This window comes from Varroa jacobsoni, unplaced genomic scaffold (assembly GCF_002532875.2).
Source record: "Varroa jacobsoni isolate VJ856 unplaced genomic scaffold, vjacob_1.0 scaffold_751, whole genome shotgun sequence".
NCBI classification, from domain to species: Eukaryota; Metazoa; Arthropoda; class Arachnida; order Mesostigmata; family Varroidae; genus Varroa; species Varroa jacobsoni.
The window spans coordinates 13,313-33,773 of record NW_019213653.1 but is presented as its reverse complement, the minus strand read 5'-3'; the positions used below and the strand labels follow the sequence as shown (position 1 = coordinate 33,773).

At 40.8% G+C, this 20,461-nt stretch overlaps 1 protein-coding gene across 10 annotated transcripts; it reads left to right on the top strand.

The window, feature by feature from the left end:
* The first annotated feature begins 1,643 nt into the window (after nt 1-1,643).
* On the top strand, nt 1,644-18,893 carry LOC111263253 (uncharacterized protein F35H12.5). 10 transcript variants are annotated; one of them, XM_022838187.2, is made up of 10 exons: nt 2,267-2,281; nt 3,767-3,878; nt 8,321-8,589; nt 12,431-12,517; nt 13,010-13,163; nt 13,347-13,444; nt 13,624-13,742; nt 13,901-14,112; nt 14,276-14,427; nt 14,971-16,510. In XM_022838187.2, the coding sequence occupies exons 3-10, from the start codon at nt 8,404-8,406 to the stop codon at nt 15,109-15,111; spliced, it is 1,149 nt and encodes a 382-aa protein (XP_022693922.1). In that variant the 5' UTR covers nt 2,267-2,281; nt 3,767-3,878; nt 8,321-8,403; the 3' UTR covers nt 15,112-16,510. The 10 variants fall into 10 exon arrangements, 9 of the variants coding, with proteins under 9 accessions (XP_022693919.1, XP_022693924.1, XP_022693925.1 ...); XR_002682118.2 differs by lacking the exons at nt 2,267-2,281; nt 3,767-3,878 and adding exons at nt 7,293-7,683; nt 17,883-18,893 and having other exon boundaries at nt 14,971-15,277; XM_022838184.2 differs by lacking the exons at nt 2,267-2,281; nt 3,767-3,878 and adding an exon at nt 1,644-1,844.
* The last annotated feature ends 1,568 nt before the right edge of the window (nt 18,894-20,461 follow it).

The following is a 20,461-nucleotide window of genomic DNA, read 5'->3' as shown; positions in this document are numbered from 1 at the left end:
CGCCAACACACCACGGAAGTTACTGCCTAAGTTCGGGGCAGGATCGGGTTGTTTAGTGAGTCGCACGATACATGTATCGCTTACGCGGGTCGTACGCAACGGTGTCCCACTGTTAATTTATAGGATGTCCGAAAAGTTTGGGCGCGTAATGAGGGCGTTCTACCCGGCAACGTGGATAATTGAGACGGACGTTCAAATTATTGCAGTTCCGGCTTGTGGTAGGTATCTAATACCCTCCTGTACCCCGGTCAATCACCATCCTAGAGCAATCAAGCATCGTCGTTGCTACAATATAGAAAAAATTGTGTGCTTCGTTGAATTGCCTAACTCAGAGAAGCTATTGTATTAAAGGATGTATTCAGAGAAGATAGGGACGCGTGCATCTTGCTAACTTCAGTTGTTTACTGGTAGAACACTGAACTGCCCTTTAGAAACAAACCCCCGACAAAGAGAGGAAGCTCGAGACTTCCCTGCAGTGTTGGCTGTTGCGTAAGCTGTTAGTGGGCCCCAAATTACAAAAAACATTGTTTTCTGTCCGTTAATCTCGTACCTGTCCCTGTAATGTCACATATTAAATCTAGAGACACATGGAATCCTCCAGATTAGAATTCGGAATTTGGTTCTGTACTAGTAAAAGCCAGCCGTTTGAAGCATTACATATAGGCTAGACTGCCGGACGTAAAACTTGTGATATTAATTTCTCGTACTAAACTACCCTAGCATTGATCTAGGAATAATTAATTCAATAATTTTAACCATTTGATTAAATGGCACGCTATGTTGTTTTCGTGAATGCCAAATACTCAATGCTTTTGGCATCTGCATAAAGGGCGCGGGCTTTTCTAAGAAGCTATACAAAATGGTTGCCGATTGCAGTTTAAGTATCGCTACCTTGAGTAGAACGCGCCTCATATAATGAGTACTAAATTACTACACGCTATGGTTGCAAACTTATGCAATAAATGGACAAGTAGAGTGCGTTAAAGAGATTCGTTACCTAAGTCACATTAAGTAATATTCAAAGTGTGATATCTTTGTGCCTATGAGAACTCTACAACAGCCGCTATGATTTCTATCGCCGCTGATACACTAAAGCGTTTCGGGGACTAGGCACATGTAGTGCTTGACTACGACTATTGGTATTTGTATTATATTCAGGAATACAAATTGTGATCGACTCGCATGCCAAAGCACTTCCACGTCTACGTTTCTTGCTTGCCTGGTTCGAATCGGGGTACCCGTGATATTTTCTTAGAGTCAACCCGCCCCCAAGCGAATACGTCATGCTAAATTAGTTAGTGCGTATTAATATTAACATTTATTAGGTTGGAAAGTCAACCAAGTCACTTCTTTCGAACCAACGATTGCTTGGCCCCCAACGACACGCCTGCCAGTTACGTTCTTACAACACGGTGCCGATAATAACATATGATGCGGCAATATGTATGCCGTTGGGATCGTAGCGGAGCAGCGTAGGTAATCGCGCACGTACCGGGCGTAGTGGCAAAAGACGGTCTTGGCTACGGTGGCAAAGTTTTCAGCCACCCTCACCTGAGGGCGCTACCAGCAGTGGTTCGATGGTCCGATCTTGCGCCCTTTCCACCAACGCACCGGCGGTCTTCGGCTGGCTCCTATCAGTGATACACCGAATCAGCTGACGTTCAGAGCGCGCCATAGTAGAAGGGCGCTGTTGCGTGTAGCAGTGAAGACGCGAGTGTTCGTGAGGGCCGCAGATCCCGCGGACAATCTAATTGTTGTAGCCTAGTTTAACTGTGATCGTCAATCGGCAAACGGAAATTGTTTGACTTACCGAATGAGTCAGTGAGTTCAACGGATTAGCCAGTGTAAGATTTCTAGATCGTTTGAAATAGTAGGCTAAAGTGATATTGCTGCGTCCACGAAGTTGCCCAGGCCAAGTAGGGAACGGAAGCGCCGCACACCTCACAAGCTACGTAAGGCGGTCTAATGAATATATATGATAGTGAACCTGGGGCGCCAATATAGTCAAGTGGATCGATGGGATTCAAAAGCAGTGGCTAAACGGTGCGAACGCTTCTAGACATCTTGAGCGTAACTCACTCGAAGTTGCGTCATTTCGCGTTGTAAATGCGATCTGTCCTTCGCAATTAGAACAGACCGGTCTGTAAAAGTACCAGTGATTGTTATCGACTGCATGAATTCTTCAGACTGTGTGACTCCCGGCTCCGTTTGTGGAGGTGTCCTATCTGACAGATATCAGAGACAACAAAGTCATTTCGTCGACTACCTACAAATCCGTAGGGTACGGGAGATATTCATTCGAGTGTGTGTGCATTTCAATCAGCTGATATGTCTTTTTTGGATTACCAGCAATAGGAAAGCTAGTGAATAGTGATACACCTAACGAAAATGGTGTCAGCCGAATTTGATGTGTATATGTGCTTGCTTGTAGGAGTATCGTTATTGACGTAAGGAGCCTAATAGCGGGCGTGATTTCCGTGAATCACTCACGTGAACGCTGGATAAAGCGATTGTATATATGCGTTCATTATGGAGCTTTTGTAATATTATTTATTCATATGAATCGTGTAGTATATGTCGATGGCAAGACATGAAGCAACGACGCGACCCCCCCGGTGTCATGATGGAGCCAAATGATAACCCGAATCATTTTATGAGGAGAGGCTTTTGCTAAGGAACAATTGTTGCTTATGGGAATCTCATAGGACTATTTAGTACTGCCAGCTTTCTAATGGTGGGAGGAACATCAGGGTGACTTAGATATGATACGTACGCATTTATGCAAACTATATAGTGTACATTAAGTGAGTAAAAAGCAGACGAGATATTATTATCATGATACTCGAAAAACAGTGTTCTTAGAAGTAAAATTCAAATAAGCACTTTTTTATACCAATTACGCATGGCCTCACAGACTATGTGTATTCTTATGCCACAGGTTGAACAAATCGTCTGGCGCATAACTGTCCAGTGTTAATAACGTACTGGCTTTCGGGATAAATTTTGACATCGGAACTGACACGTCACTTGATTCAAAAGGCTGTGACTCTTTATTGTAGGTTTTTATCGACCTTTTTCTGATATATTAGGTCGACTCATCAAAATTTGCCGTCTATATTTTGTCCTTCAATCACATTCAAGTTTATAATAATGTTTAAGTCATCAGCCAGCTTCATATCTGCTTACATCTTTTTCTTAGTAGCTTTAGGACTTATTGAGCGTTAATCATTATAAAAATAACTAGAGCCGTTTCTAAGTTTTATTTCTTCTAACTTAAAGTTAAAAAGGATAAGAAAACTCTCAGACTATCCACTGGCTCTCTTGGGCTTTCTGTCGTACTTCTTTTGACGCCGTTGTTAATTTTGCACCTAACGCTTACGTCTCCAGCATTGCCAAGGTTCATAGACAGCTCTGCTCATCTGAGAAAAATAGCTGAGTCAGTGCATCGCTAGCAGATAGGCAGCTTGCAACGTAGTTTTGTGACCAGGCATAAGAAACTGGCAGTTTATTGGAACCGCTTCGTCGGCCATCTGGGCTTAGCGTGCCACGGCGCCGGCTGTCATTTTGTGGCGCCACAATACGAAGAAAGTTTTCCAAGACGGGGTCAAATACAATGGAGTGGGGGCAGCGGCATTGTGTTTTGCTAGTGGATTATGGCGGGACTATCATTACGACTAGTTATAACGGTGGCGACGATGATAATGATAACTTCCTTCGGCTGATCATTAACTTGAAGTTATTTTGTCAATCATCATAACGGCGATAGCTGTAACGGAAGTGAGATCTCAGCCGGACACAGGAGCGTCAGCAGGTACCGTCTCGTACGAACGACTCGCATTGTGTTGGGATTGGAAAAGACACACGGCCAAGATACCTCGGTAAATCAATATCGTCTCCTGAATAGAAGACGAAATCGCATGCCTGAGTTAGGCATAGCGGCTAGCAGATGACCCAATCTGATACCTTAATTGTTAGGACCAGAATGAGGCTGTCAGCTGTGCGCGACGATAATAGATAAATTTGTTCGGAACTGTTAATAATATAGTAATATAGTCAGTGTGTCTACTCATTACTTTGTATCCCTTAGGTTCCGTAACTGGATATAACAGAATAATACTCTACGGCACATAGAACCTTAAGGATTTCATATGCCCATTTTATAACACATATAACATTACGACTTCTGCTAGTAAGCCTCGTGTTCGTTCTAAAGTCGATTTGCGACTGTGAAATTCAGGTTTTGTTCTGGTTATCGAAAACTCCAGAACGAGATGAGGGAAATAATTTGAAAAAAATGTTTTGATTTCTTCTAAAAGAAGCTATTTAGTACAGTAAAAACAAGTTCAGGGTTGTCAAAACTTGTACATAAAAACAATTATAGAAAAACAGGTATTGATCTATATAAAGGATTGTCTTTTTTTCTATTGACATAAGCTGCTTGGGTATGTGTTGTTGGCGGGATTTGAAAATTTGAAACTATTAATATACACATAAACAAAGGTGTTTCCGGACAGCTTGAAAAAAGTGTCTTAATGATTTGAAGAAAGTCTACTATGTTCTATTTTTTTTTTGTTCAAACTGTAAGGAAAAATCTTTCAAATTATTCAGAATTTTTTCTTTCTTTTGTTATGTTTACTAGGGCTAACTTTTCGACCATTCACATTGGACTGTCATGGATAATGCTGAAATAGCTTGTTTTAAAACAGCACGCGGAAACCTCTCACTAATGTCTATAATGACTGTCTACTTTCCCTGACTCTTCCTCCATCAATTGTAAAAAAATTGCACTCGTGGTTTGCGCTGCTTTGCGGAAAATTTATTTACCATACTAAGATACATTGACCTGATAGTTTGGATTTGGATAGTATTTCGGTGTCTCTATTATACCGTATGTTTAGGACATGGTTTTTGAGCTACAACTACAGGAAATGCTTCACAATTGTTCTCTATGTAGCGATCAGACCAGTGATCTGCCTTCTGCATCGAATAGAACGATGCTATATTCGGTGCTAGCGTATGCGTCCGTATCAGATGAAATAATCTCATGGACATTGTAAAGGCCGTGGTGCATAGCTAATATTTGCTAAGAATTATTTTTCTCTATTACCTCTTCAAAGAGCCAGTTAATAAAAGAATACTATATCAATAACTGACGAGTTTTTTTCATCATTAGCCATTGAAAACAATGCAAGAGAACAATTAGAGTAAGAGAAATATGTTGGTAATTTAATTTGGCATTGAAACTGTATCGCATGTACGAAATGAAACGCATTAGGTACGAAAAAAGGGGTCACTGCGAATAGTTTCTCAGTCACTCTCCGTCAAAGGCTAGAATGGCGTACAATCCTTAAGACAGAACTTCTATTGTCATTTGTTTTGTAAGAGTGAAACCTACACGTGGCGTATCAATAATGGCGGATTTTTGAGGGCTGCGTAAATATAAACTAAACCTAATTATCGATAAAATTACAAGCGGGCAAGACAGAAGGAATGTATTACCTTCGTTTAGCCATGGCCGAACCAGGCATGATTAAACTCAAGAGATGAATTTAGTGGAGAAAACGAACACCCTATGTAGGAATATGGAAAGGCGTCACAAGTCTTGTCCGATTTTTCACTGATGACACCGATAAATTTCAATTGACATACTGCTTATTAACTTTTTCAGAGTGGCAGGCGCGTTACTAGATTTGAAAATAGCAAGGATTACGCCTTTAAGAGCATGTTTTCTGTTTGTATCCAGTTGACGTCAACTGTCATTACTGCGAAAGCAGGTCTACTATCACTAACTTTTCCTATCGGAGCAGAGATTCGAAGCATCTATCTCTTTGTACTTTTTATGTAACGCGCGGTTCTAAAAATAGCTGCAAAATTCCTGCTACAATGCGCGTTCCGATAGTAGGCCGGCATTAAGCGCTTGACCCTAATGAGGCTTTCCACTACACCGTCAATCCATTTCTCATCGATGATGGTGGCGATGTGACGTCCGCCGGTTGGTCAAGCGTGAGCTGTCAAGCCGCTCGGTCGAAGCTCGGTAAACATCGACGTCGACGGCAATAACAGTAACAAAAACATTGGTACAGGCGTTGATGTAACTTAACGTATAGCAGAACAATCACTTTTCGACTACTGCCTTAGCTAAACCTTGTCTAAGGCGGCTGGCGGTCCCTCCCGGCGTGGGAGGAACTGCGTATTTACGTCTGGCTTCGAATATAGACTATTTTGTATACCTATAAACGAATTATGTATAGCTAAGCCTATTAGGCTGGCGTGCTCCCATTGCGCGTCATCACTGAGATCAGCACAATACTATATATTGGCACAACGATACGCATCTTAGGACGACTGCGCCTTGTTTTAGCTTTAGTGTATGATATACGCATGCCATAAGTACGCCCTACCGAATGCGTACGGCTGAGTGAGTGTCATGCGTATGGGTGAATGGATCGATAAACTATTAGTTTAATGTTAATCTATTGAATAAGACCAAACCTTACGACGTGCCCTTGTGATTAGTTTTAGGCACCACTGACTACTTACGCTATGCCGCGAAATTCGTAATCCATTGCATTGACGGACCAGTTTAATGCAAGCATGCTGCTGTATCTGATTAGCACCATTTCTAGCAATGATAACGTGATGTAGCCGCAAGGATTCAACACATAGGCTCATTTGTTCTTTGCTTTCCGTTAATCTGTATCGGTCTTTTGATAACATCGATCGATTTAATGCCATCCGTTTCATGTTGCTGAGTAAAGCATATAATTTCATCACTAATCTTCTCAGTTCTAATACCGGCGATTATAAATTGGTTGGTTTGTTATCAGGTTTCAATGTTGCGCTATAGCGGCGGCCAGCGTCAATCGCTGCACCTCTACCTTTACTATCGCTAGGATCGTTTATTTTCTGTGGCGTTTGACATAGTCCATTTTTCTCTAGCATAATTTTGCTCCTCGCTTGTCGAATTTTGGCACGCCATTTTCGTGCGATGCGGTTCGTGTTCAATTGTCTTGACGTCATCGTATCGCGTGGTAATCAGCGAGCCTTAGTGTTATCTACTTAGGGTACTATGACAGGCTTCTGTAGTTGCTGGCTTGATGCCATATTGGCCCATGGTAACTGCTTTAACGGCTGTTATCGGCCTTCTTGTCATGGACGGCGCAATAGTAATGCTAACAAGTACGGTGTAGCTGACGTGAGGGGCAAGAGTAGATGTGACGATTGCATACGAATACTTGCTCATCGTGTGCAAAGTGAAGGAGTGGTAAGAATGAACGCGCCGCGTCCGCCTCCTACTGTGGCTTTGGTCCAGCTGATACGGCGATCAGAAGAGCGGGATTAAGATCGCACTTTTTAAAACTAGATTACGTGTGGCTAACTACGTGTAACTCAGTGTAGCACGCACATATCACAGTCTTTTTCTGACTCGTTATTACTATGTTGTCCGCGTAACAGTTTGTAGCATTCACTCAGCTGATAGCTTACCAGCGGTGCCGTTTTCGGTTTAGTGCTGTGCCTTGCACAGGAAGAAGGTAACGACGCCGACAGTTATTTAATACTTAAGAATCATTAATCAGCGAGTGGTTGGATTGGCGAACACCGTAGTCGAAACAGATCAGCACAAAGTGTTCAGTAAGTTAGTCAACTTGGTGGAAAATCAGGCGAAGTTCGACGGTGTCACAGGTGACCCTCCGTGCAATTAATTTTCGTTATTTATTTAGTAAATATCTATACAGATACTAACGTTGTAAGCACAAACGAACGCAGAAAAGCAATCCTTCGTTTTTCTGTCCTGTCAACTTTTCTCGATATTTAAAGCGGTTCCCCATAACTTTAGTTTGTCTTCCGTAGTGTCGCAAAACTTCCTCAACATCCTGACAACTATCCTGTGTCCTGGTATCGATGTCGATGTGCGGTATTGTTCACAAACGCGTAATTCTCAACCGTATCTTAAGCGTTTCGGCAGCGGCCATTTCTAAACGAACTATTTCTACTATGAAAACACCTTAGCCATCTGATTCTTCGTCGCGTACAGAATGTCTTATCTTGTTAAACATTTTTATTGCAATAGCAATTTTATCGGGATGTACTTGCTGAAGGCATACATTAGCATGAGTCAACAGCAAGCTGAACGCTCGTTACCATTAATTTTTGCGAATATTCCTGTACTCGAATTCGTTGCATCTAGGTTGATTTACTGAAATTTGGCTAGAAATTTGGATATGGCCAAAATTTCTTGAACCTTCCACCTCAATAGCATCGATAGCATAATTTTAATAAATGATTAAATTCTGCTTTTTCTTACTGCCGTATTAATCAGGACCCTGTTGTTGACAAACAAAATCGCTGGAAAAGTCCTCTACTGTTCCTGCTAAGGGCTGAAAAGTAACATTAAGCATCATCATGCGAGTGCGCTTCATTTCCGTACGGGGTCTCACTCGTAGTTCGAGTACTTCCCAGGTTCAGACTGCCGTAATGGTTCAGCCATGCCAGACAGCAATACCCGAGACGCCCGCATACCGTATGCGACCTACAAAGCAACTATTTACAGAAAATCAGCAGGTGTTCTATAAAGAACGCACTATCAAGGTCAGTGAAAAGTGCAATTTGTTTTTATAATTGTTAATGATATCAAAAAGGTTTCCGTTTTTAGAGACTAGATGTATTTAAATACAAACTGAGTGTAACTTCATGTAAGCGACGATCTTTCAAAGATCTGAAGGGGTCCGGAGAGTTGTTTATGACGATGCCACCTCCCGCCTTTTCGAATGTACGGTGAAACGCTGGAAGTCTTTTACATTAGTAAACTAGACAAACTATAGCGAATGTTTTTTTTTTGTCATTTTCGGACAACCACCGATTCTACCTGCTTACCCATGTCCCAATACTGGTCCCAATATTAGATCAAACAGCGGTCACCCCTATACGATAGAAGCATCGAAGCCATTTACGGCACCAAAGCGGCCTGTATATTTTATTTAGGTAAGAGTTCGCTTACTGATAAACGAAAAAACGGCAGAGTAAGAATGCTAAAGGTCAAATTTATCCAGGTCGAGGAATGAAACAAAATGACCTCTATTTCGTTTCAATTACTAGTCTTGTGCTCAGTATCGCGATATAACGACCTACACAACTTCATCAAACTTAAAAAATTGTTCCATCTGCGGACAGCAATAACAGAAGCGGTTACAGAAGTTGTCTGTCATCTTATTGAGCATTTTAGGTATGTAAATTGTCAACCAATCTAAAAAGTCAAAGACCAAGTGATGTATCCAAACAATGACATCTACGCCACTGGCTTCGGTCGCTAAAGGGAAGGAGATTTTACAAGGCCATAGGAACTGTGTACCCAGCGCCGCCTGTCGACGAACGGAGAGTTACACAGACCGTGATGCGATAGCGCTTGATATCAGGTCGCGGCCATCGTTTCAGCATAGTTCATTGCGCTCAACGAATTTCTAATGGCCGCTGAAGCTCATCAGAAGTCCATTGGTGTCTAAAAACTGACAGTGCAAAAGTGCAGGGTCGGGAAAAGTCTTCTGACATTGTAAAAAAGTAGCGTGACAGTTTCAGAGTCTTTTTTGCGTGTTTTTAGTTTAAGTATTTTTAGTTAGTTTCATTTTATTCCCCTGATACTTCGACGCATGTAAACTAAAGGCCCTTAAAATGGCAAATGACTTTTACTTCACATGGTATATATACATACATACATATATAAATCTTCTTTTAAGGGAGACACTACCAGATGCGTAGGTTTTAACAAGCCACAAAAATCGGCCTAATTCGTGTCTTCTGAAGTGTTGTTTTCAGTTGGAAAAACCCACAGACCTGAACTTTTTGTAGTATCGAAAGATAAGTAAAACAAGGGCTGTGGACCATACATTGCGGCCTACCAAGAGACTGGTCGTTTGACTAATAGAGGCAAATTATTAGCATCGAAACTAAAAAAGAAACGTACACAAAATATTTTGATGAATATCTTTAGTTTTAGCTTTGGAAACGAGAACTAATTCGCTTTACTAGTGCTGGCCGTAGTTTTTATGAAAATGTGACAACCTGGTCCGCTAAATCTGGACATATGGCGAGGATTTTGCGCTTACCTTGAATTTTCTTTGCTACTTCTAGAATAATGACGGCTTGTTGGAAACGACGGACAAAGAGTGATCAAATGCTGAATGGATATATATGACCTGATCGACCCATTTAATGCTGGGCAGCATTACTGTAGCGGCCTTCAATACGACTAAAGAATAGTTTTTCTTTATTCGGGCTTAGACATGGTATCGAATTCAAGTATATCGTACTCAACTAGAAGACGAAGCTACTCCAAATAAAACAATTCTCGATGACGACCACCGTTCCGTACATGTGCTCGTACATTGAAATTAACGGAAACGTCTGCGGCTTATACGCTTACTTCACGCTTTTTGAGCAACTGGTTTGGCTGTAAATCTTCTGATTTTTTATTCTTTCGGAAAAAGTTAGCGTCAAGCAAAAGGCCTTTGAGAAAAGTCTACTCGAGAAGGCGTTTCTTTTTCTAAATTATCAACGTGTATGTTCTTTACTGCCGACGCACTTCCCGAGACTTCTGGGAAGTGCATTGGCGGAAGTGATTTAGGTTGTCATTATGAATATAACAACATAGCTTAGCTCGTTCTACCACGGTGTAAGGGACCCATTCTATATCATTAAGCTTCTACCGTAAAAAGGTCCCGTCCATTTGAGGTAGCTGAAAACAATAAAAAATTGAGTAACTGATAATTTTTTTATAATCTTAACTGCTGCCAAATGAATAGGTCGACCAATAGTGATCTCTCTGTTGCTTTTGTACGCACTGAATTCTACACAGAGTCGCCGAGAGTCACGAAGCTGATGGACGAGTTTGGCCAAGAAAGTGTCATTGTGAGAGAACCATCATGTAGATGAAACTTAGCGCTTACAGAAAAATGCAGTGATCTTTGATGTGATCACGGCAAATCTACTAGTTTATTGAGTACTTATTGAGAAAACGATATCCTTGAACGATCATGAAATTGTTTGGTTAATGTTCTTTCTAAGGCCTATATTATCAAACGTGTATGCACTAGACTATCTGCCAAAGTAAAATATTAATATTTTAATAATATCTCAAAGAAAAATGTGCTAGTACGAATATAAGCCATACACCCCAAGGTTCCTAAAGCGACACATGGCTGGAGTCTTTATCTCACTCTTCTACGGTTAGCTTATTTGAAGATCAATGGGTCCAACAGCTTTCAACGACATGTTTCTCTTTTACGATAGATGAAATATCTACGAGAGAAACATTTTGTCAACAGATTACTAGACCGAGACACCTGCCACGTACAGCGCGTTCATATCTCATAAGTAAACATGAAGATACGAGTGACCGTCCTGACGCGCATCCGCCCACAATTCATCACGGTTAGAGATATATCTACTACAAAAATCAGCTAGAGGCCTGGCTGTTGCTTGAGCATTATTATTTCTATTACTTCAAATATATATATACAAACCACAGAAGAAGCGCATCGCCTTCTTGAATTGATTCATCGACTACGTGTAACCACACACCTAAGAATATAAGTCGGTAAACTTAAACGTTCGATTCAAGCGGAAAATGAAGCAATGTATTGTACAATAATTACTCTGCAATTATATCTGCATTGCTTTCGCGTGCTACTGACAACTTCATTACGGTATATTCAAATAACTCTTCATGTGTACGCTATGATGTACGTATAAATAAACATACGGATGGCGGCCATAAAACACGTAAAAGATTGCCCTAATCTTGCCATCGTCACCTGTGTACACCCGCTGCACGTGCCCGGCCTCATTGACAAAGCCGGCGCCGTTCGTTTCCGGTGCGTTGGTTCACTGGGGTATTCGAAAATGTCATTATCTGGTTCTATTTGCCCCATTTAACTTTTTCTGTCTGCCGGGCAACTACGCTCTTCTAATGCGTTCTTATAGTTACAATATTTACGACAGTTCTGAGCGACGGGATCGACGAGCCACCTTGATCAAGTCGTCTTTCCCCGTGTTACTACGCAGAGACACCGGTCGAATAAGTCATTGTATTTTTTACACTTGTGCTTGGGACCAATAGACCAACCGCCGGTGCCTGTCAATCGAGTGATTTAAGCAAATATGTCCTGCTCTACAAATAGCACGTCGTATATTGAAAAAATTGAGAAGTTATTCATAACAGTAATGACAGGCAAAAAACGTGGGCGGAACAAATAAATAGCATAATGGAAATCAGTATCTGTTCTTTTGTTAGACGTATAAAAAAAGCTGGTTATAGCTAAGTATTTTTGTCGGCTGTAGTCTGGAAGTGTTTCTATTGCGACAAAAGTTGGTTTACATTTATATTTTTAGGGTACTTTGTTGTTGTACTAAGTTGGTGTTTTTTGCCGTGTTACAGGTTCACTCGTGTGAAGAATTGTATAAGGAGTGGAAACATACAAAACCTGGCTGGGAGAACGTGAGCGCCAACGGATTCACACTAGAGGTAGAGTCGAACAGATGATAGATTTAAAGTACAAAAAAAAAGCGTACGACCGTCGACAATAGGAGGATTCGCGATCCACATCTGCTTCTTGTTCGATGCTTTTGGATAATTTGTCACGTATGTCCAATATACAGGAAATCTCCACTTACGGTCTTGATTACGGGAAAGTAATCTGCGTCTTACGGGTTGCGACCTCTGAGTCACTACCTTTCTATAACTAGATGTTCTAAACCAAAAAGGTCAACGTAATTAACCCGAGTCACATTTGGTGACGCACGAATTGCTTTCAAGTTAAATGCATCGATGGCCGATCACTACATTAATGGATGCGTTCAATAGGCACTCGTGCAAAACAGTGTCCCTAAACAAATAAGCAACGACTCCAGGGCAATGACTAGGGGGCCTTGAAGTAAATTTATAGCCATAAACAGCCACAGACAGCTAATTTAGTAATCATTATAGCTCTCATTCTGACCTTCTACGCCATGCTAGGTTCCCTTCATTCACACGGGTCTCGATCGCGGACGTCAAGGCGGACCTAATGTCGTCGCTCTTCACGGAGCTCCTGGCTCCCATCGTGATTTTGACATGTTGATTCCAGCACTCGACCATGTTGGAGCCAATGTCATTGTCCCGACCTTCCCAGGTATAATATTGTAGGTCGACTAATCTGACTATCACTACGAGGTCTCTAGCGTGTTCAAAGCCTAAAATGAAGAGCCTATATCATTATGTCATCATATCAAGCGTCACTAGTAATTACTACGTTTTTTCGTAACAATACGCGTTACAATTACTACTGTTATCTTACTTTAATTGAAAATTACAGACTTGCACTATTCCATGAAAACACAGAATTACTGGCACAGTCTTGAGGAGAAGACGGATCTACTCAAAAGCTACCTAGAAGCAATCGACGTCAAAGAGGTAAACAACTTGCTTGTAAACGTCCAGGCTGTGCTTGTTGATCCCAAGGAGAATGCTTCGACGAAAGTGCAAGGGATACGTTTTAACGTAGCGTGTCGTAGGTATTGGCTGAATGGAATTTGAAGCCTCGAATACTTCAAAACTGCTATAACTACATGGCCAACTTTCCAATGTTCTAGGTCGACATTCTGCTATGTCATTCGTCGGCGATGTATTCAGCCATTCAGGTGGCCCTCAACTCTAACATTACGGTCAACTCTATGGTCTTCTTTGCTCCGGCAGGCTGCAGACAGCTTACGTGAGTAATAAATCTCTCTAGAAGTAGACAATTCTATGGAGAAAAAAAGTAAAGACAAAAGAAACATAATAGGTTGTTTATAGTTGCGTGCATAAGATATAATGTAGTAACATTATCGACAATAACAATTGTTCTGCTTTGGTATCATGTATTCACAGTCAGTTAAGTCCCCTTTCATTGTTCCACTGGTACAATCGAAATTTTCGCCGGCCTTGGGCTCAGAAGCCAATGATGGGTTTTGCAGTTGCAATTATCGCCGCATACTCGAAGCCTTCAACCGATACAGTTGGAACTGTGACGTCCATGATGACCATGATTCAAAGCAGATACGACGACGCCGAGCCTTGGTGTCGTCAGCTCCATCAGCGGGGTGTGTAGACGTGTCCGACAATAATAGTAGCACACGAAAAAGAATAGTTCCTCGTAATAAATTGTGAATAGGTCAGATTTCTTGTCATAAGCACTAGGACAATCTCGGTTATAAGGGATCCTGTTAACAGTTGATCTGTTATCTATGCACTCGTGTCTCTTAGGCGTCCCCACGCTACTTCTCTATGGTAAACGTGACAAGCTGATAGACGTGGCGATCTCGGAGGAGATGGCCGGTTACCTCGGCAATCCACACAAGGATACGTATTACTTGTACTCGGGCAAAGACGACACCGAAGCTATTATGACCAGACAGGTAGGAACAACTAACCGTGTATCTATTGTTCAATGTGTAATTCTTCTCTAACTTATTCTGGACTATTGTCGTAGATAGTTAGCATAATAACGAACATTGTTAAATTGCAGGGATATGAGGCCCACCAAAAATTTAACTAAATGGTTATACCATGCCTTCTATTGTCCAATTTCACCTGTTCAAGGGACGAGTTTCTTTGTCAGATTAACACTGTGAACAATAGATATATCTCGCTGTATGTTTGCTTGGTAAAAACATTTTCGAAACAGATTCACGGTTATCAATACTTAATCTTAAAGAATAGATAAAGTGAAAGAACAATTACATACTGGTGTCGTTCAGCTTCAGGTCTGTTCGCTGAATATTCCGCTAGGCATGTGTACTTCTGTCAAATTTACCTTTTCGTATGGCCAGCATTACTTGCATGGTTGCGTGCAATGCTGTGTTAAAAAAAAAAATATCGATAACACGTTTTACAACAAAGTAGCTTAATATAGTAGTATCAAACTGTGCTAACGCCGCTGTTACGTATCTCATTTACAGGGCGTTTCAAACTATAAGCTTCCCGAGGTGGTTTGTTTCGAACATGGATCACACTTCGCCTTCCGGAAGTTTCCCGAAACTTACAATTTTCATGTGGCCAATTTCTTACAGAGACATATCCGCGAGACGCTCAATAAGTGAGCATGGTAAATATACTGTGTCCTGTAAGATTTTGCGACGTATGGCCTAGCGATCAGCCGGCAGCTTTCTTTCGTATTGGTCAAGCTATCAGCATGGAATCGATGACGCCTCAGTTTTATTCACATAGACGATGCACGCCAATTTTCGTTTCCTCGCGGTTCTCTAGGTGAAGTGTATTAATTGTTGCAGTGATTCACTAGTAAACTTTTCATTAGCGAACAGAATGGAACTGAAGAATTATAAATGCCCTATATACAGGCATATTTGACGCTTAAGATGGAGGCGCAACGTAAACGTGTTTTCGGTAGTAAATGCATAGATGTTAATCCCTATGGGTGTACGAGCGCTCCGGTACGAGTGGGTTACCACGCAAGGTACAGATGATGAAAAAGAAGGGTGATGATGACAATTTTGGGCATGAGGCAGAGAAAAAAAGACGCAAGTTCTACAGTGGTTGGTTGGTTGGTTGGTGGCGAATGGTCGGAAATAAACAAATCAATTGTTTGTTCACCTGCGAAGATTTCTCTAGTTCAAAATGTATTCCACTTCTCGAATGGATATGATAATGTAATTGTCCTTCTTTCTACTTTAATCTGTGCTGGATTTACTGAACGATCTCCGGAGTAGTCTAGAAACACCTGACTGTACGTTAGTCAAATCGGCAAACTAATTGTGATAAAAAGGGCCTATTCGATTTGGTCCTAATCGAAAAATCATATGGTTACCATACGAGTAGACAGCCGACCGAAATTTCCTGCAATCGTTTAGCTGCCCATACGTAACCTACAACTGTGAAATACATAATTATTATAGAAATGATATATACAACACCCAAATACTCTGCTTTTAGTATCTGCCCTCATTGTGGTGTAGTATTACTGCAATGTACACAATCTTAACGTTCTATAAAAATCACCATCTATTTTGGCGGTACCTATAAAACAAAAAACACACGGCTATATTATTCTATAGCATAGTAGGTAATCATTTAGGAGTACAAATAATAAGCATAAAGAGTCCAGTCCATTTTCCGACACCCACTGGCTACTTGTCGCGTGGCATTACATTATCACGTCTATTCGAACGTATTCAAGTATAAAAATGTCACCGAGGCGCCAGTGGGGGTATTTGATAAACCTGGATGAGCGATAAAAACCCGAGTGTTTCAAAATAAAACGGAATGAGGAAAAGGCCGCTGTTTCTCTGCGACCTGTGTGATACTATTATCCCGTATATGCTGTAAGGCAGGCATTTAATAAATACACACAATGATAATCATTAAATGGCGTCTATCTATCGATGACGACCTATCGATCTAACGATGAGAACAACTGTCACCTGGCAACGTTTGCTATTTTCTGTTGATATGTTATATATCAAATAGAGATATTTTATTAGCTTTAGTGTGTTGTCCATTTATGTATTGTTGCTGATTGTGCGTCTCTCTAACCAGTGAATACCAAAGGGCCTTTTTTCGATTCGTCTATGTTTCTTTCGACGTCGGCGATAAACCAACACGATCCACGTTAATCTATCAGATATGAACCGATAACCTATGAACTCCATTGTGGACGAGCAAAAATCATTCTACCTTACTTATATCCTTCTAATCGTAACAAATGATCCTGCTATTGGTAAAATCGTGGTTGACAACGTCAATATTTACAGACCTCGGGCTATCTAGCGAACTGTCAATGGAGTCACTTTTGTGTCGTACTTTCATATTGCCCGTATGGAATAATACGTCAGGGGCACAATGTCACCCGTGATTTAACATGGTATTTATATGTTAGTATAATCTCTTCAAATATTTAGTAAGGCTTGCGTTTGTACCACATAAATATTTGCTTGACACAGCAGTCAGTAATGTTTATTGGGTTGTTGTGCTTGGGTCAGTTTCGTCTTCATAGTTTTCAGATACGGTTGTCAGACATTTGCACCGAGGGGTTACCTACCGAGAAGTTAGGGCCAGTCACGTAGCAAGGTTCTTCATAGTATCCTCTGTAAAGCATTAACATTCCTGAAAACTATCCGAAACATGGAAGCTTTTTGTATTTCCTGTTTCGAATTTCGCGGAATTTCGTTTGTATTGGTTTTGCAATACTAAATACTTTTCACATATCCCGAGTTAGTCACAGCGACACTAGCGGCAGAAGCCTACTTCGTTTATATTCGTTCCTAGCGAATCGTAACCTTATAGCATATTTCAAATGAATTTTATGGGATCGGTATCATTCGGTTTCTACCGGGTTGTGCTCTTAGTAATGTCGAGTTGTCAACCTAACAAAGGACTCAGTGTTTTATTTAAATACTAGAACAGGCTCCCACTCATGGCTTTGTAGTATGGTTTTAACAAAATTTGCCGTGTGTGGCCTGGTACCGTCGTAGAGAAGGGATATTTTTTCATATTATTAACCCCGGATTGCTTCGACAGCTTCCTGACCTTGGCAAAAGGCCAAATAAAGTAGGTACCGAAAGTGCGCGTTTTCTCTACCAAACATCAACTCTGTTTGAAGCTTGAACACAAACTGAAATCACAGCACAATGAAAGTACAACAAACTCCCGGAAGAGACATGGTTTTCGAATTGTATATTAAGTCAACGATAAGTAGTAAAGAAGAATGCAGATATTAAGTAATTTGCCACAACTTGTGGTCCAATTTAGAAACCTATATCTACCTATTATAAGTGCATATCATCTATTCGAACTTGTCTAAGTGAACCTGAAAATTGTTGTAGTATAGCTAACAGACGCTTTTTTGATTTTCCAGAATATGTGCCCAGCTAGAAATACGTTACGTGTCAGCAACGCGTGTTTACAAACTAGTTAGGTTCTCTCCGATATGTACGGTGGTGTGGTAAACGTGTTTATGTCTATGGTGTATGCGGTTTTCGTATTGTACTAATGTGCTTCAATATGTTTTTTATGAAAGGGTTTTTTTGGTATGTTTTATGATTGTACGTAGTGCCTTTTGTGCCTAACCATAAATGAATGAGCTTTGTTGCTAAGTTGGAGCTGTCGCGCTCGGAATCAAGATTTTCCAAAAATTGTAACGATATCAAACTTACATTTGTGTGCTTCGTTCTTTTCAAACATAAATCCATGGTAGGCACCTCATTTGGTATGGTTGACGTTCTGAAATTTTGAACACTTCACGCAGGTAATCGACAAGTCCGCCGTAGTCAACAAACGTCGTCGTACTGTATCTTTACATAGTATAACGCCTGGAACTAAGAGATCTTGATATCACTTCAACTTTTGCCCAAGTTCTGGCAAACCAGATATCGACGGCTTGTCGGAAGAACGCGCACAGTATTTATTCATTTCCAGTAATTTAGGCATAGTATATGTAATTAACACTAATCTGATCTCTGTTGCATTGCCCAAATTTGACCCATTTATGCTGATTGTGTCCTCATACTCAAAAACCTACTCGTTCTATCCGGGTTACAGAAGAACGCCGCAATTTTGGCCTAAAAACGGATCCTATCCAGATTTGGCGTTATCTCAGCGGCCTATTTACTTGCTATGGCCCTTATTTACCCTGACAAATCAAGTGTGGGATGGTATTTTATATCACTGTGATTCTCTTATCTTCTTTGACATTTGATTTTTTAACTGTTTTTATAACTTGTTTCCGGAATACCTCCTATACCTTCTTTGAGTTAGCCGAAACTCCGGTCGAGACTATTTCGAATTCGTTTAAATTCCATCTTCCCTGTCAGTTATCAGGATTTTATATTCGAATAAATACTACTGAATACTTTTGGTATCCCAGTCATGTGGAAAGCGTATTTAGTTATACATATATATATACATGTGTATGTGTGTGTGTGTAAGTTAACACTGGTTCGCTGGTATTGAATAACAATCGTTAGAATATAATGGAGTACCTGCTTTGAAAAAATGTTTAATATTTCTCTGAAATAGCATTCACATAGTCTAAGCTTAGGCTTATGATAGTGAAAGTTATATTGGATAGTTAATGGGCTCGCAAATAACTTTTAGAGGCCTGCTGGACAAGAAGTCATCAGTTTTTGTCAGAAATTCTAAGGTGCCGCGTTAAATACGGTTCTTGCCGTAGCGTACGATATTGATGTGGACGCAACAGAGAATCTGAAATGGCCTATTTACGCGAATTTCAAATTGTTTTTAACCCGAACCACCGGCGTGTTCCATTCATGTTATTATTGTGGCTTTTAAAGTATATATTACTTTATTATTTATTAGAGAGTGCTACAGACTTTTTCTCGGAGTTCACCTCTGCAATAGTCAAGCCTGACGCCGGTACAATCCAAAACGCAAAAATATCAACATTTTCGACACAGAGCAGGTGGAGCAGAAAACAAGTCCTAAGAATGGACATTTAATCGTGGCACAGTCATTCATGTCTTTCGTGGAAGTCTTCGATACATCAGCTAATGCGTTTTAATATACGATTTATTTATTAACGATGCATCTAGAGAGACAGATCAGATTAAACAGATAGACTCAAACACACAGATAGACACAGACAAACAGACAGACACAGAAACACAGATAGATAGACACGGAAAGACAGACAAACAGACAGAGAGACAGACACAGACACACAGATAGACAGACACGGAAAGACAGACAAACAGACAGAGAGACAGACACAGACACACAGATAGACAGACACGGAAAGACAGACAGACACAGACAGATCAAATCTGAGAGATTAGGCAACTCAGATCAGATCAGACAGATAGACAAACACAGACAGACAGACACAGACAAGTCAGATTAGGTCAGTTAAATCAGATCAGACAGACAGATCATACAAGACAGATTAGATCAGATCAGGCAGATCAGATCATACAGATCAGATTATACAGACACAAACGGACAGACAGATTGGATCAGATCTGACAGGCACAAACAGACAGATCAGATCAGGCAGATCAGATCAGATCAAACAGATCAGATCAGACAGACAGATAGATCGGACCAGATAGATTAGATCAGATCAGACCAAACAAGTCAGATCAGGCAGATCAGATTAGACAAATCAGATCAGATAAATCAGATAAGGTCAGACAGACCAGCTTAGGTCAGACAAAATAGATCAGATCAGACAAACACAGACGGAGACAGACATAGGCAGACACGGACAGACAGACACAAACAGACGGACAGACACAGACAGATCAGATAAACACAAACAGATAGATAGACACAGACAGACTGACACAAAGAGACAGGCAGACACGGACAGACAGACAGATACAGACAGACAGACAGATCAGATCTGACACAGACAGACAGACACAGGTAGACAGATCACATCAAACAGATCAGACAGATCAGGTAAATCAGATAAAGTCA